Source organism: Leguminivora glycinivorella, chromosome 17 (assembly GCF_023078275.1).
Source record: "Leguminivora glycinivorella isolate SPB_JAAS2020 chromosome 17, LegGlyc_1.1, whole genome shotgun sequence".
NCBI lineage: Eukaryota > Metazoa > Arthropoda > Insecta > Lepidoptera > Tortricidae > Leguminivora > Leguminivora glycinivorella.
In genome coordinates this window covers 21,739,454-21,757,342 of record NC_062987.1, presented here as the reverse complement: position 1 = coordinate 21,757,342, position 17,889 = coordinate 21,739,454, and the positions used below count along the sequence as shown (strand labels likewise).

General features: G+C 39.8%; 1 protein-coding gene across 1 annotated transcript; it reads left to right on the top strand.

Annotated features, from left to right (window-relative positions):
* The first annotated feature begins 2,506 nt into the window (after positions 1 to 2,506).
* LOC125235570 (xanthine dehydrogenase/oxidase-like) lies at positions 2,507 to 15,429 on the top strand. The gene is made up of 18 exons (XM_048142167.1): positions 2,507 to 2,549; positions 3,133 to 3,287; positions 4,202 to 4,362; positions 5,876 to 6,048; positions 6,962 to 7,162; positions 7,555 to 7,772; positions 8,399 to 8,501; positions 8,708 to 8,835; positions 9,486 to 9,773; positions 10,070 to 10,231; positions 10,686 to 10,811; positions 11,475 to 11,959; positions 12,334 to 12,517; positions 12,788 to 12,986; positions 13,389 to 14,149; positions 14,217 to 14,409; positions 14,791 to 14,904; positions 15,296 to 15,429. The coding sequence occupies exons 1-18, from the start codon at positions 2,507 to 2,509 to the stop codon at positions 15,361 to 15,363; spliced, it is 3,762 nt and encodes a 1,253-aa protein (XP_047998124.1). The 3' UTR covers positions 15,364 to 15,429.
* Positions 15,430 to 17,889: the final 2,460 nt, after the last annotated feature.

Here is a 17,889-nt window from a genome sequence, read left to right as displayed (position 1 = left end):
AATATGTGTGATGACTAAGTACATGGAATTTATTTTATGGCTAGTTAAATGATACTTAATATAAATAAACACTTAGAAAAAAATTAACAGTAAATACGAATAAATACTATACAATAATATGTTTGAAAACATTATTACATACTACATACGCGAAAGTACAATTCAATTTTCATTAAATAAAGGTTTCGGGTTCAAGACGCTCATAATAAAAACAAAATATTTTGTTTCGCGCGGAATCGCTAGCCCCATCTAGCCGCCTAGGCCGGTCGCGCCGCTGTAATGTCGTGGCGGTGCGGGCGCGGCGCGCTACAGTTGTTCGAGTCGCGCGCCGCCCCGCGCGCCGCTCCCGCGGGTAGGCCCGTAAAAAGTAAAAACCCGCGCGCGATTTCGAACAGCGGCAAGGTCGTGGCATGCCTCGCGCGCGCTGCGTTTTTGTTTTTGTGACTTACCGCTTGCCGCTGCCGCAAGACGCCTTAGACCATTGTCGTGGCTAGGCCGTAAATCCCGGAAAACGCGAATTTTCGAGTTTTCATGCGTTTTTCTTCGCGCGCCATCTCGTGTGCAGTAGTTGTACTGTTAAGACAGAATTCTTTCGGTCGATGTAAGTACTATTTATTGCAAACACTAGAAGGCGACACAGGTCAAGGCTGAAACGAATAGAAAAATACACTATTTGAGTTTTTGTGGCGAAATGCGCGCCATCTCGTGTGGAGTAGTTGTGTTGTTAAGGCTGAGAATTCTTTCGCTCGATGTAGGTACTATTCATTTTTGAACTAGATGGCGACACATGTCAAGGATACGAAACAGAACCGAGCGAAGCTCGGTCGCCCAGATATTACTTATAAACATAGAAAACATCCATGACTTAGGAACAAATATCAGTGCTCATTACCAAGATGTATTTTGAATTTTACCGCAAACTTAACCAAACCAAAGTTTTAGTGCTAAGAACCCATACAACAAGTACCTAATTTATAAGTTTAGTTTTCTAAAAAAAAATATTGAGCAGCAATGTATTGCGTGCACTCATGTGACATCTGGAAGACAGTTGGTACGTCAAGTCAGCTAAGAATAAGTTCTTCGTTTATTGAACAAAAATAAAATAGTAATTAATACATAGCAATGCTGTATTATTTTTTATGAACAAAAATATATAACGAAAATCGTCTAATTACGAAAGTCATATAAAACACACCATTATTTCCATCATATCATGATTCCCCTTTCGAAATTATCAGAGCATTTTTGTCATTGGAAATTACCCTAATGCACCATACCTAGTATTTTTTTAATGAACCATATGAAAATAGGTTCTGTAGGGCCTATGCTTTACTTTTATTTTTTGTTACAAAATAATTCAGCCCGCAATGTATTGATATTTTATTCCTAAACGCTAAATAGAATTCTGATACCTGGCTAACTAAAATGACAGTATTAGTAAGCATGATAATACATTATTAAAAGCAAGCCAACGTAAATGATTGGCAAGTTGGCAAGACACACGCAGAAACTAAAATAGGCGGGGATTTCAAAAGAAAGGACAAAGCAATACATATAATTTCGACTTTAAATGCATCAAGGTATGAAAGTAGGCATTACAACGTGAATCAGTCGGTATCATGCTCGTAATTTATCATAATAACTCTGCACGTTTGGAAACAGACATCGTGGGGAAACCGGACTAATTCCAATACGGCCTAGTTACCCTTCGGGTTGGAAGGTCAGATGGCAGTCGCTTTCGTAAAACTAGTGCCTACGCCCAATCTTGGGATTAGTTGTCAAAGCAGACCCCAGACTCCCATGAGCCGCGGCTAATGCCGGGATAACGTAAGACCGTTTTTACATTACCCGATCCGATATCGGATGTCGGAAGGAATTCAACAGAAAAAATCCAAGATGGCGCCTGTGACGTATGGGATATCAGTCCGACATCCGATATCGGATCGGATAATGTGAAAACGCACTAAGGAGGAGGAACTCTGCACGTTCTTTCGTAAAACTAGTGCCTACGCCAAATCTTGGGATTAGATGTCAAAGCAGACTCCAGGCTCCCATGAGCCGTGGCAAATGCCGGGATAACGCAAGGAGGAGGAACTCTGCACGTTTGGTACATATACATACATGCATCAACATTTTTGACGCCCGTACGCCTCGTCCTTACGATGTAATAGAAAAGTCAATATTATTAATCGTAAGCAAAATTAATTGTAAAGTGCTACGTATGGATAATAATATAGCAACATAATAACAACTAGTAATGCTTAAATAGATACAATAATGAAGGTTTAACGTGTTACACACAATTTAAAACATAACTATTAAAAATAATAAGCAAAGTAACCGAAACGTAATGGTAGTATTCAAATAATTTAAAAGTTAAAAACAATTTTTTACACCTGAATAAACGTGATTCAATAATCAATATTTTTGTGAGTCATTTGAAATGGAATCAGTTTTATTGCCTTTACAAAAATAATTGTTGGACTGCTATTAGTTCTTGAGCAGAATGGATCGCGTCGAATTTCGCGTCAATGGCGAACTCCAATCGGGTGAGTAAAATATCTAATTCATTTTATTTCTTAAACATAATTTCTTCAATGAAACATCATCCTTGTGTTATCCCGGCATATACTAATCCCAAGGTTTGGCGTAGACATTACTTTTTTACGAAAGCGACTGCCGTCTGACCTTCCAACCCGAAGGGTAACTAGGTCTTATTGGGAATTAGTCCAGTTTCCTCACCATGTTTTCCCTTCACCGAAAAATAATAATAATTTCTACAATAAAAAATAACGAAAAAACTAACATCTTGTTTAATTTTGGTGGCCTACAAATGCCTTCTGCCTTTTGCCCCGTACCGGGCAAGGATTTTATAAAACTGACAGATCCTTAACAAGGGCGGATCCAACTTCGCCCGATCTGCGGAACCAGCTTTATGACCCCCATTTGGTCCGCAGGTCGTACTTTTTATAGCAAGTCATAGGTTTAGACTAATATGTATTCTGTGGCTTAGATTAATAACTAGGCTGTCATATAAGTAACTTAGCCGTATGGCCGTTTGTGAAAACCCATGCACAATTTATAATGTGATCACAATTCGCGGCGTATGAATGTGAACAAGATTCTATTCAGTTGGCAGCGACGTGCGCTCAGACCTGTCCCTGCTGGAGTACCTGCGCGTGCGCTGCGAGTTGCGCGGCACCAAGTACCTGTGCCGGCAGGGCAGCTGCGGCGCGTGCGTCGTGGCTGTCGCTAGACCTGGAGAGCAACAGCATGCTGTCAACTCTGTAAGTATTCATTGATAACTTCAAATAATAACCGCCAAGGAGTGGAATGCCCTGCCTGAGTCTGCGTTTCCGCATGAGTAAAATCCAAGTCTCTTTAAAGTAAGAGTACCTAAATAGGTATCTCATAGGTAAGCGTGCTCCACCGTAGACCGCATCATCATCAGGTGTGATCGTGGTCAAAACGTCTACCTATTCATACTAAAAAAAAAAAAGACATGCATACCTTACGGTCGGTGTCAACTGTCAACTCTGAAAGTAACTATTGTACTTATTTAGGAGAACGTCCAATGTCCGTATCCGAGCCAAAGCGTCCTTCACTTAAGTTTTCTATGGAAAGCATCATTACGAAAGCATACCGAAGACCGGGCGAAGTGGAGAAGACTGAGCAGGAAAGCGGACTATGGGCCGGGAAAACGCTAAGTTGAAGAAGAAGAGAAAGCATCACGTAGTCCTGCGTATTTCCGGACCGATACGACCTTCGATAAAACAACGTACACCAATCTTAAAGGCCGGCAACGCACCTTCAGCGCTTCTGGAGTTTCGGATGTCCCTAGGCAGTAATTGCTATACCATCAGATGACCTGTCTGCTCGTTGGCCTACTATCGCATAAATAAATCATCCTTAACAATCCTTAATAATTTGACGACCGGTCTGGCATAGTTGGTAGTGACCCTGCCTGCTAAGCCGCGGTCCCGGTTTCGAATCCCGGTAAGGGCATTTATTTGTGTGAAGAGCACAGATATTTGTTCCTGAGTCTTGGATGTTTTCTATGTATATAAGTATGTGTTTATCTATTTAAGTATGTATATCGTCGGCTAGCATCCACAGTACAAGCTTTGCTTAGTTTGGAACTAGGTTGATCTGTGTAAGGTGTTCCACAATATTTATTTATTTAATCGATTGGCTGTTGCAGTGTTTGGTGTCAGTGACGTCATGCCAAGACTGGGAGATCACGACGATAGAGGGCGTTGGTAACAGACTAAAGGGCTACCACCCCATACAGAAGACCCTCGCTAAGCTCAACGGTTCACAGTGCGGGTACTGCTCGCCGGGATGGGTCATGGCTATGTACAGGTGGGTACTTTATTTATTTATGTAAGTAAATTTTATTTTGCAGAAAAACTTATTTTTCACCACACCAACTTTACTGGTAAAGGTTCTCTTGATTACTCGAAAACGGATAGCAAAATTGCTTTTTATTCACAAGAGTGCAAAGTAGGTAATTTCATACACATTTTAACTTGGTGCCTTAAGCGGGCTGGTAGATTTTACCTATAAATGAATCAAAATTTGTTTAAATATTTTTTTTAATATTATTTTAGAATTTATGTAATACTTATGTAGCTAATTATGTGTTCTCCATGAATAAATTATTGAATCTGAACCATGCCGCTTATAAAACAAATAACTATTTAATATCATTCAGAAATATCTGGAAGCTACTTATGCCACATAATTTTAAACTAAAGTAAACATTGAAAAATCTTGCGAATTTCTGGTACTCCGAACCGCCGAACTTTATTTGCACATATTTAATAATATTCAAACGGTAGACTACATGTCTAAAACATACTTGTATTGTTAGGTAGGCATATATTAATTAGACAAAAACACAAGCGACTCGAAACTATTTTGTTGCAGAAATTAAGTGATTTTCAATGTTGACATAATTATTATTTGTATTATTGTCATGCTAAGCAAGCATAAAAACGTTTGTTTTTATTATTTCATAACATATGTAGTAATCACTTACCTACTTAAAACTGCATGGTGCAACATGATGAAACCAAATAAACAGCGTTTCTCAATTTCAGACTAGGTTCAGAACAATAAACAACTCATTACTAAAAAAACATTTTTTAGTACCATTTTTAGGGTTCCGTAGTCAACTAGGAACCCTTATAGTTTCGCCATGTCTGTCTGTCCGTCCATCCGTCCGTCCGTCCGTCCGTCCGTCCGTCCGTCCGTCCGTCCGTCCGTCCGCGGATAATCTCAGTAACCGTAATCACTAGAAAGCTGAAAAAATGGAAAAAAATGTTTTATTAGGGTATCCCCCCTACATGTAAAGTGGGGGCTGATATTTTTTTTCATTCCAACCCTAACGTGTGATATATTGTTGGATAGGTATTTAAAAATGAATAAGGGTTTACTAAGATCGTTTTTTGATAATATTAATATTTTCGGAAATAATCTCTCCTAAAGGAAAAAAAAGTGCGTCCCCTCCCTTCTAACTTTTGAACCATATGTTTAAAAATACGGAAAACTACGGAACCCTACACTGAGCGTGGCCCGACACGCTCTTGGTCGGTTTTTTTTTTACTGGAATCGCTCTATTAAGTGCACGCTCATATTGGGCGTATAGCGGGGCGGAGCGTGCGGCGTGCATGGCAAACAATTGAAGCTCATACAAGTGTCCTGAGTCGACGCTGCACAGGGTAAACCCACATTCGCTTCACGCCCCGCCGAACGCTCCGTTCCTACTCAGGCCTCGTTTACTCAACGCGTCTACTCAGGCCTTAAACTAATATAACAAATGACGATATCTTCACTGTCAAATAAATAATTTATTTTCTTTATTTCTTTACAGTTTGCTTCAATCCAGACGACACCTTACTATGCTAGAGATAGAGAAGTCTTTTGGAAGCAACATTTGTCGATGTACCGGTTACAGGCCCATCCTTGAGGCTTTCAAGAAGTTTGCCAGTGACGCCCCTGAACCACTACTGGATATAGAAGACTTGGATATTTGTCGTAAAACAGGTAGAAACTTAGTGTTGTCTCCAATCGAAGGATATCGCCTTCTAGACTTTATACTTACGATTAACTTTCCATTAACTTCGGCCATTAAAAAAAAAACCAGGCAAGGGCGTGTCGGGCAAGTGTCGGGCCACGCTCAGTGTAGAATTCCTATCAAGTTCCAAAGTTCTGTTTATGTTTTTTTTTTTTCATATTTTTTAAAATTATGGTTCATAAGTTAAGGGGGGGGGGGGCGCAATTTTTCAAACTTTTGGAGCTATAATTTCCGAAAATATTAACAAATTGTTAATAACAATATCAAAAAATAATTTTAGTAAACTCCTATTCATTTTCCAATATGTCACACGTTAAGGTTAAAACACTCCCCACTTGACGTGTAGGGGGGATTACTCGAATAAAACATTTTTTTTTTTCAACTTTTTATTTTTGCACTTTGTCGGCGTGATTAATATACATATTGGTACCAAATTTCAGCTTTCTAGTGCTAACGGTCACTGAGATTATCAGTGGACGGACGGACAGACAGACATGACGAAACTGTAAGGGTATTACATAATATTGAGTGAGGACAAACATTAAACTAGCCACCTTCGAGCCGGAAGGGCAAACAGTGAGCTCTCTCCTGTTACTTCGTCTGAAGATGCTTTCACCGTTCAAGTCTTGCACGATCTTGATATACTGTTACAATGAGGAGGCACACTCAAAGGTTATGACAGATGGCGCCACCCTTTTAGTCCATACGTGAGCGCGAGAAGATGATATGTTTTTTCTCTCTCACACGTATGAATGACAGTGACATGCCTAGACACTTGCACAGGCGCCGCCTGGCGGGATAAAAAGTCAGTGTGCCTCCTCATTAAATCGGAACATTATAAGTTCTGCATCATTCTTAGATACCTTTATAATTTGCTTTCAGGCAAATCTTGTCGAAAGGACCGCTGCGAAGACGATTGGTGCTTAGTCGACGCTACAGACATCGAGGTTCCAAAGACTATAGAGTTCCAACTAAAAGATGGAAAGATCTGGACACGAGTGCAGACAGTGAGGGAAATCTTTGACGTGCTGAAAAGGAGAGGAGACGATGATTACATGCTTGTTAACGGGAATACTGCTAAAGGTATAGTTTGCTTGAAACCTGTCAAGTTGTGATTAGCCTAGGTTAGTGTTTCAAAGCAGAATCTGAAGAACAATTTGTGGCTTTGACAGATTTTTGAAAGCAGATCCATAATTTGAGACTGTAACCGATAAAAATGTGTCCATGTGTGTGTTGCGTGTGTCTTTCTACGAATAACATGTTAGACCGTTTTTATGGTAAGCGACGTTTTACCAGATCACAATTTAGCAGATCACAGTGTAATCGAGGGAAATACACAATTATTGCGTAGTTATTATAATTTTACTACCTAATATACTAGTACACTTAAAATCACAAGTGCAGTTGCCTCAACTCCTCCAGCACTCTTTCTGACAAAATTATCCCCAAAAACATCTACTTATCCAAATTTTCAGGAGCCTACCCAATCCTCGAATACCCTCGCCTTTTGATCGACATCAGCGCTGTCCAGGAGTTGCGTGGCTACCGTCTGGACCAGAACCTAGTGCTGGGCGCCGGCTCCACGCTCACGGAGACCATAGACCTGTTCCAGCAGCTGGCCAGGGACGAGTTCTGGTATCTGGAGAGGATGAGGCGGCACCTGCTGCTGGTCGCGCATGTTCCTGTCAGAAATGTGAGGACTAAACTTGTGATAGAGAGACAGAGAAACTGCGAAGTGTGCTACTCGAGTGACAGAGACAACACTTGGTGCTGGGCGCCGGCTCTACGCTGACGGAGACCGTAGACCTGCTTCAGCAGCTAAACCTGTCTTTATCATCATCATCATAATTTATCAGGCCTTTATCACCCACTGCTGAGCATAAGCCTCTTTTCTAATACACGAATTCCTCACGGTTCTGGGCTAGGCTCAACCGGCTGTGACCCGCAATCCTTCGGATGTTGTCAACTCAACGAGCCAACGGTTGATTCAACGATTCCGTTAGCAAAATTCGCTAAAGTAGGTCTTCAATGTATCCGTTGTGTGGTGACAGATTTAGAATTTCACCACTCCCTTTCTTCCCGTGGTTGTAGTAGTAGTTGAATGTGGGATTTGGATTCAATTGTGGTTTGAGCGATGGCTAGCACCATGCAGTAACTACCATATCAAAATCTTTAGTTTCTTCCATTCCCTTAATTGCTAATAGTGGTACTAGCACTTGGGTAGTTTCATGTACTCTGCCTAACCTTTTTTGGGATGCAGTTATCTTTAATTAAGTACTTGCCACGATATTTAAAATGTTTATTTTATATTGTTTTCAGATAGGATCGCTTGCTGGCAATTTGATGCTTAAACACAAACACCGAGACTTTCAGTCAGATGTGTTCCTTTTATTCGAGGCCGTGGGAGCTCTTCTGACTATAAGTAAGTCATATCACATGTAATAAGTATCATTACTGCCTAATGTCTACCTTACCTAAGTCAAATGTAATTTTCAAGAACTAAATCTAAAGTTACAGAACCCAAAATTATTCTTTACTATCCTGTCCCAAACTGATCTAATTGGTGACCAAAAACGAATATTATATTACCTAAGACAATAATAAAATTACCTCTTTATTAAATTTTAGTAGACGGGAGAGGAGCTGTAATAAAAGTGACGCCGATGCAATTCCTCGATGTGGACATGAGAGGAAAAGTTATCGTTAACATTCTACTTCCACCTAAAAGCCGCAATTATGAATTTATTACATTCAAGGCAGGTTAATTTTGTTTAATCTAATATTGATTTTACATTTTTTGACGTCCGTGTTGTATCTCTTGATTTCTTGAACCACATTTTCCACACATACCTACACAGTTAATAGCATCAGAACAAACGGAAATCCGCGATCTCTGCCTAGTTCTCTGAGAAACAGGCGTGATTATATTTTGTTGATATGTATGAAAACTTTTTTTTTAAATTCAGTCTTGTATCGAAAACTAAAGAACATATTTTCTGTACCAATAATATTAGATACAAGCTTTTCCCCGCGGCTTCGCTCGCGTTAGAAAGAGACAAAAAGTAGCCTATGTCACTCTCCATCTGTTCAACTATCTCCACTAAAAAAATCACGCTCTGTTTTTCCGTGAAAGACGGACAAACAAACAGATACACACACTTTCCCATTTATAATATTAGTATGGATGTATAAAACAGCTTTTTTTATTATATTGTACCCAAAATTAAAGAACATTTCTGTACCAACCACAACCATTTATAGGTTTAATTTTATTTATAGGTTTAATTTTAGTTTTCTTGTTATTGTTTTAGTTCTTAAGAATGTCCTATAATATTTATTTTGGTAACCATAACACATGTAAGCAGACATGTGAACATGTGAATAACTAAAGAAACGAACATTCCAGATCATGCCTCGCTCCCAAAATGTCCACGCCATGGTTCACTCCGCCTACTTATTCCACCTAACCACAGAAAAAACTGTCATCAACGCCCGTTTAGTATACGGAGGCTTAAGCCCTGACTTCATCCATGCCAAGAATACAGAGAGATTCCTCATCGGAAAGAACCTGTTCAGTAACGAGACTTTACAAGGAGCTCTTCAGATCTTGGAGCAAGAGTTGGTGGTTGTCCCGAATCCGCCAGAACCTTCGGTGGAGTATAGGAGGAATCTGGCTGTTAATTTATTCTATAAGGTATGTCAGAGTCAAGGTTTTATTGTATGATATGAGGCAAATTAATAGATGGATTGCCTGGAAACTTTATGAGGAATTTAGGTTCAAAGAGCGAACATTTTAAGATTTACTTAAATGGCGTGCTACATACCTATTTACCTCCTCTTCTTCATCCATTGGTCTTATTTTGTGCCATACTACGCTAGGCTACTATCATAGTGACATCAGACGGGCTGTATTATTTCGCTCTGCCTAAAGTACTTATGAATTAGATGAGTACAGAATAGTCTATAATTTAATTTTCTTATTTTCTTCAGGGCTTGCTGTGCCTCTACCCAACGAGTACTTTGAGCCCTCGTGTGGCGTCAGGGGGAGTGACGCTAAGAGACACACGCCCCGTCTCCCAAGCGAGCCACTTTGTGCCCACCAACCCAGCTTTGTACCCGTTGAATGAACCTATACCAAAAGTTGAGGCTTTGGTAAGTTTGGCCTTATTTAGGGCAACTTGAGTTTCAAGGTTAGCCAACTAACTGGGAGTTAAGTTTATAAAGAACAATTTAAATCCGTGTAAAGTGTTTTTTTTTTGACGTCTTAAACGTTTATTATTTACCGCGTTTATTGTTTTCTGTTTATTATTTACCGCCGTTACACTTACCATGAAGTGAAAAGCAAAAATACACACAGTTTTTTAAGTAGTTTCATAATCTATGTTAATACCAGACGATGGCAAACAAACATACAGCCTACCTGATGGTAAGCAGTCACCGTAGTCTGTAGAAGCCTGCAACTCCAGGGTTGGTACACTTGGTACTCTTTAGAAATCTTTAATACATTCCTTTTTTTAAAGAACTCTATGTTGTTGATCATACTATTAGTATAATAGGCCTTCCTAGTCAACTAAATAGGTTGTAACCAATATAATTTAACATTCAGATCCAGTGCGCTGGTGAGGCTCCATATACTGAAGACCTGCCGCGACTGCCACACGAGGTGTTTGGGGCTTTCGTGCTAGCTCGCAAGTTCGGCGATATCGCCCGGATCGACCCTAGTGAGGCCTTGGTAAGATTCTCATTGGCCCTATATTTTTAATTTCCGGAGCTTCATAGAGAGAAAACATCTATTCTGTGGTCCTAGTCAAAAGAGATAATAGGCTAGTTTCCTATTTTTAAAAGAAAATATTTTATGCAGTGCACGAAATAAAGCATCACATAATTAAAAGAAAAATATCAAGTCAAGGAGAAAGATATAAAATAAATGAATTGACCGTGACGTCACTCCTCAGTATTTCATAGTAATTCCATATTAGCAAATCGTTTTGACAGTTCTTAAAAAGAAGCTGATTTGACTAGTAGGAAACCAGGATATAAGTAGACACATAATGATATAACTATTTAAACCTACGCTCCGGAAGACGTATACCCCTTTTACCTAGGATCACAGAAATAATAAAGAAATATTATAATAAGGCTATTTGTTTACTAACTAATAAAATTAATTCAAATTATGATGGACCTTCTCAAATTTTACGAAAGCATATTAGCGTACTTTAAACTATCCAGTTGGTAGTGAAGTCATAATCGGTACTAACTTGAAAGTTTTGGGACAAGCAAGACCCAATCCGTTTCTTTCGCTATTATCCTATCACTAATATCCTAGTCACTATTTTTTTCTCTCTTATCGTACATAGTGTACATACACACCATTAATTGCTAAAATTTTCAGAAATATCCAGGCGTGCTAGCGTTCTATTCTGCCAAAGATATTCCCGGCGTCAACTCCTTTACGCCAGGTGATTTATATGGCTACGTAAAGTTAGAAGAAGTATTCTGTTCTGGCCACGTAAAGCACCACGGACAAGTTCTCGGACTAATCGTTGCTGAGTTAAGGGCTATTGCTGATTTCGCTTCAAAACTTGTGAAGGTCGAATATAAAAATGTAAAGAAACCTGTAACCGATGTGAAGAAAGTGAAACATGATCCAAATAGAACTACACTGCTTAGAGAATTTAAGGGAGAAGATAGGGGTAAGGATGTGGTGAAAGAGATAAAAGGTGAAGAAACTATATATCAGCAGATGCATTTTAGTATTGAAACGTTAGTGAGCGTGGCGATACCTACGGAGGAGGGGTTGGAGGTGCGCTGTGCTACGCAGCATATGGACTTAGTGCAGCTCATGATCTCACGCGCTCTTAAGCTACATGAGAATAAGTAAGTATACCTACACTTCTGAAGTAGCTATGTCTTTGTGGAAATGCACAGTTAGAAAAATATACCTTCACGTAAATACATGAAATATATTTTGTTTCTTTGATTTTGCCTAGCATTCCTAAACGCAGAGTTGATTAGTTTTGCTGAGAATACATTGCTCGAAAGAGTAGAGATGGAATTGTTGTACATATTTTGATTTACTCTTTCGAAAGTATTGAGTGAGAGAGTATAAAAGTATGCATAAAATACTGCTATTATTTCGATGTTATCTAAAGATATCCAATAAATGGTCTTCAATATCAGTCTGACCACCGTTCCATCTATACAATATACTCGTATCTTTTTTTGAATTTAAAAGTGGTCTTATTTTACAGAATAGACGTGTATGTCCGGCGTCTAGGCGGAGCGTATGGGCTGAAACTATCACGTGCCAATCAAGTCGCCGTAGCCAGCGCGTTGGTAGCTCTCAAACTTAATCGGCCCTGCCGGGTCTTGCTGCCAGTAGAGACAGTCGCTAAGGCTGTGGGGAAAAGACTGCCTTGCTCCATTGATTTTGAGGTTAGTTCAAATCTAGTTACAAGGGCATTTCACGAGAGAGTTGAAAACATAATGCTTCTGTCTATTTATGAGAATTGCTCGAAGCTTTGATGTTTGAGGCATGTAGATTCAGCAGTCGCGACTCAAGTATTGTAGTTAAAGCTTAAATTTCAAATTTCAAATCTCATCAATCATCATATTGTGTATATTATGTATTAATGTGTGTGTGTGTATTAAATTAATGTTGTCTATTGATCAAGAAACATTTTATCAAACCAAAATACTTTTTAGGTAGCTGTCGACAAATCAGGCAAAATCCAATATTGCAACGAATATCTATATCAAGATCATGGTTACTTCTACAATGATACGGCAATTACTGATGGTGTCTTCGGGTCATACCAGAACTGCTACAACCGCTCGCGATGGAACTGCAAAGTCTTTAGTTCGACCACAGACACCGCTGTTAATACGGCGGCTAGGGGGCCAGGTACTAAGTGCATTCCCGTAATATTAAAAGATATAAATAAAGAAGAATAAAGAATAATTTATTGAAAAAACCTTATTGCTAATATTACATTTATGCGTTTACTTATCTTACGTGCAGTGATACGTGCGCCCGAACTAGGAAAAAAAACCCTCCCTACCCACCCTAGCCTTAACCCTAGGAAAAAATAATTCTGAATCGTCGAAAATTAATAAACTAGTTTGGTTGGTCGCCATCCGGTTGCCTGTTGTACGACTGAAGTCTGTCCTTTTACACAGCTCAACGAAAAATGTGGATAGGATATGGTTTCATTTCGAACCAACACATTCCCTGCGCTAAGCGCTGAGTGAAGAATACAAAGAAATAAAGTAATGCTACTGGCTTATAGCAATTTATAATTTTCAGGTACCTTAGAAGCCGTTGCTTGCGCCGAATTTATTTTAGAAAGAATAGCTTATGAGATGTCCTTAGACCCTGCTGAAGTTCGCCTGGTCAATGTAGACCCGAAATATGCAAATACTATGAGGGAAATGTTTACGAAACTAAACAAGGACGCAGAATATGCAAGAAGGAGAAGACTTGTAGATAAATACAACACAGAAAACAGATGGAAGAAACGGGGGCTTAGATATTCTTTTATGAGGTTCTCTCCTTTTTTGCCTGCATATTTCGATGTAAACTTAACGGTTTTTCAGGATGATGGCTCAGTTGCTATAGTCCACAGTGGAATAGAAATGGGCCAAGGAGTTAATACTAAAGCTGTTCAGATCGCTGCATATTTTCTTGGGATACCGATGGAGAAAATTCAGATTAAAGCGAATGTTACTACGTTTGCTCCAAATGCGATATTGTCAGCGGGTAGTGTGACGTCCATGAATATTGGGATAGGGGTACAGCAGTGCTGCGAAGAGTTGTTGAAGAGGTTAGTTCCCATAAGATCGAAGATGGTGAATGCTACTTGGGAGGAGGTGATCAAAGCAGCGTTCTTAGCCAACGTGGACCTGCAGACGCACGGGTTCGTACCTGATGCTCCGAATAGTGATGCTTTTGGAGTGACGCTGACTGAAGTGGAGATAGATGTGCTGACAGGAGAATGGGAACTGCTGAGAGTAGACCTGATTGAAGATGCAGGATTAAGTGTCAGCCCGGGAATTGATATCGGACAAGTGAGTTATTATCACAAGTTTTCTTAGACGAAAATTAGAAACCTTTCTATGTTTTCATTTGTTGTAGGTAGAAGGAGCCTTCATCATGGGCCTAGGGTACTGGACGACGGAGCGGGTGGTGTTCGCAGTCGACACGGGCGAGGTGCTCACGGACCGTCCCTGGAACTACCACGTACCGTTAGCGAGGGACATCCCGCAGGATTTCCGCATCTATTTCAGGCAGAACTCTTATTCGGATAAACGGGTTCTTGGTGCTAAGGGTAAGTATGCGGAGACCTTCTTAAACGAGTATCCGTTGTAATATGAGCATGTGATGAGCATCATTCAATAGAAAGCATTGTTCTTGATGATACCCTAGATACTCTTTAGACATTCAGACATGGTGTTGTTTGCTTGATTACCAGTTTGGCCTAGTGACAGGTGACCTTGCCTGCGAATCCAGGGGTCTTGGGTTCAATTCTCGTTAAGGGTATTTATTGATGCGAGCATAGACATTAATTAATTCGTGAATCATGGATGTGTTCCGTATATTTAAGTATTTTAACATCATTGTCTGAACCCACAACAGAAGCTTTTTTGACCTAGCCTCAGCTTATTCAATCTGCCTAAAAATCTCCTATATTATTTTGTTTGTTGCACAGCGATTGGTGAGCCACCTATGTGCATGTCAGTGTGCATTGCCTTCGCGCTGCGAGAGGCAATTGCTGCCGCCCGAGCTGATGTCGGGATACCCTCCACCCAGTGGTTCCAAATAGGTAATGTAGTATCCAACTCGTTAGCTATCATAAATAGGCTTTTTCTGACACCTCATCTCCACGAGGAACTTGGTGAGTTAAACTCTTTTATTTTTAAACCAGAGGAAAAATTGAAAAATTCACACTCCTGGGAGGACTCAAATCTGCAACCTTTCTGGGAATGTCAGTGCAGCCAGTGCTAGTGGTCCGTGGCTCAGTTGGTAAAAGCGGCTGTACTAGCATTCCAGGACGTTCAAATCTTGCTAGTGGTGTATTTTTTTAGTTACTTAAAAATAACTCTATAAAGTATCGCTCGCAGACATTTTTTCCCGATAAAAACATGTTAGTTAAAACTTTGACGTCTAATAAGAGCTATGTACTGAAACATTAATGCATTTTTTCTGTGTTTCAGATGGACCCTACACAAGAGAAGCTATACAGTTGCACACAGAAACGAAATATTGTGATTTCACATTTTAATAATTGTGAAACTTAAAATGAAATGTTCTAAAACATAGAATATTACAATAAATGCGAGTAATTTATAAAAAAAAAAATATCTTTATTCTAGACCAAAGTCAATACAGTGAGTAAAAAACTAAATAGTGAAACTAGTGAAATAAAAACTTAATTTGATCTGACGATACTTTTTGTTTGAAAAAAAAGCCATTTTCATCCTAATAGATCCGAACCATGATATATTTGAGATGATTTTCAAGTTTAAAGAAGATGTCAAACACATCAAAGCTATAATAGGAATCATAATACTCAATTAAGTATTTAAATATATGCCTGAAACACTTCCAAAATTTCCAAATATGTCATGAATGTAATTGTATCCCAAAACAAATAATAAATTCCCAAAATATAACCCTAAATCTCCTCAATCTTGGCAAAGTTTGGAAACCGTATTCACTTAACATACTAATCACAATAAATATAAAACTACTTTCGCAACATCCTATCTCATTTCACTATATCATTGGCAAGTGAATCTTGTGGTTATAGGTTTTAGGTTGATTTTAGCGGAGTGAGTTGAGTTTGAGATAGGTTTCCCTGGTGGTGGGTTAATCAGTATGGTAATGCGACAAGATGGGTTTCGTGGGTGAGTTGGGAGACATCGGGGACACACCGCGAGGCGGGATGGTCAATCATGTGTGCTCGTACAGAGGGCCCGATCAAGAACTTGCATTACATTGCGGTATATGATTGGCGGTCTGTCGCCAGAGTGCAGCACTATTACATACACTAAATTTTAATCATAGAGTAACTTAGTAATATTCTGCCTTAGTGCGTTTTCACAACCGATATCGGATGTAGGATCAATGTAGATGTAGGAACGATTTCAAAGACAAAACTCAAAGATCGCGGGTTAAGGACTTAAGGCGAAGTCGATGAACTATGGATGATAGGCGATGCGATGCGACGCGACGGCGGCGTCGCGCATTAGTCGTCAACGCAAACCACGGCGTAACTAACGTTTTTTTTATACTTGTCACTCGCACTAATATGGCAATTATGGAAGCGCTGGTGGCCTAGCGGCAAGTACGTGCGAATTTCGTTCCGGAAGTCGCGGGTTCGAACCCTGGCTCGCATCAATGAGTTTTTCGGAATTTATGTACGAAATGTCATTTGATATTTACCAGTCGTTTTTCGATGAAGGAAAACATCGTGAGGAAACCGGAATAATTCCAATAAGTTCTAGTTTACCCTCTGGGTTGAAAGGTCTAGTGCCTACGCCAAATCATGGGATTAGTTGTCAAAGCGGACCCCAGGTTCCCATAAGCCGTGGCAAATACCGGGATAACGCAAGGAGGACGATGATGATGACTAATATGGCAATTATGACAGGACGACGCAGATGCATAAAGATCTAGTAGTTTCTAATGGGGTGGCAATGCGCATGTGACACTCTTTGAGTTGCAGGCGTCCATAGGTTACGGTGACCGCTTTCCATCAGGCGGGCCGTACGCTTCTTTGCCACCGACGTAGTATTAAAAAAAATCTAGCGAATCGGATGTCTATTGTTAAACTCGAGAAGTCTGATTACTCAGATTACAAGTCGTATGTCTGGTCGGGCCGTGTGTCCCCGCCTTAACGACCCGATAAATCAGGGTCCGTAATGAGTCCCGTGTAAACACGCCCGGATTAAGGACGATCTGTTTCGCCAAACGGTGTGCCCACTGGCCCAGCCGTGGGCTTAGTGGCCTCAGTGGGGTCGAAGCTGAGTGGATAGTTTGGGCGATTAAACCACGTTATAAACGTTGGTGTTCATTAATAACCTAACCACAAATTATACATACATACATACAACATACATACAATCACGCCTGTGTCCCATGAAGGGGTAGGCAGAGCACATGAAACTACTCAGGTTTCAGTGCCACTCTTGGCAAATAAGGGGTTGAAAGTTGAAAGAAAACGAAACTGTGACAAATTATACATTTTGAAAAAAACCCGTTACATAGTGGACAAACATGGCTAAGAACACTCCCGAATAATTCAGCTTGATTTCAAACAATAATAACTAAATCTAAATCGGTTCATCCATTCGGGAGCTGCGATGCCACAGGCAGACATAAGTGCACACAGGCAGATAAACGGACATGTCAAACTTATAATAATACCCGTCGTTTTTGCTTCAGGGGTTAAAATTTATAAAAAAAATATGTGCATTTGCCATCAGATACATCAGAGCGCGTAGGGTGCTCAAAAATATCTGATCACGCCTATACAGCGTGTGGATTCCATACGGGCAAATGTATCCAGTTATATTATCTGATCATACGAATCGTATAGGATAATCTTTTGGATTTTTTATAGGATAGGGATCTTTTGTTAAAAAGTGTTATTAATTTTTTAAAGGGTTACATTCTGGTGGCCTATAAACTATTGTCATATTTTCACTTGTCAGAGCACTATTTACATAACATTGTATGTCATAAAACTTGGAAGTCAGAATATTTTTTGAACATAGCTGTTTTACGTCATAGCTGTGTTATGTCA

Coding starts and splice junctions, on each gene's coding strand:
- LOC125235570 (XM_048142167.1), top strand. CDS start 2,507: ATGGATCGCGTCGAATTTCGCGTCAATGGCGAACTCCAATCGG. Junction 10,812..11,474: donor TCGACCCTAGTGAGGCCTTG/GTAAGATTCTCA, acceptor TAAAATTTTCAG/AAATATCCAGGCGTGCTAGC. Junction 11,960..12,333: donor CTTAAGCTACATGAGAATAA/GTAAGTATACCT, acceptor CTTATTTTACAG/AATAGACGTGTATGTCCGGC.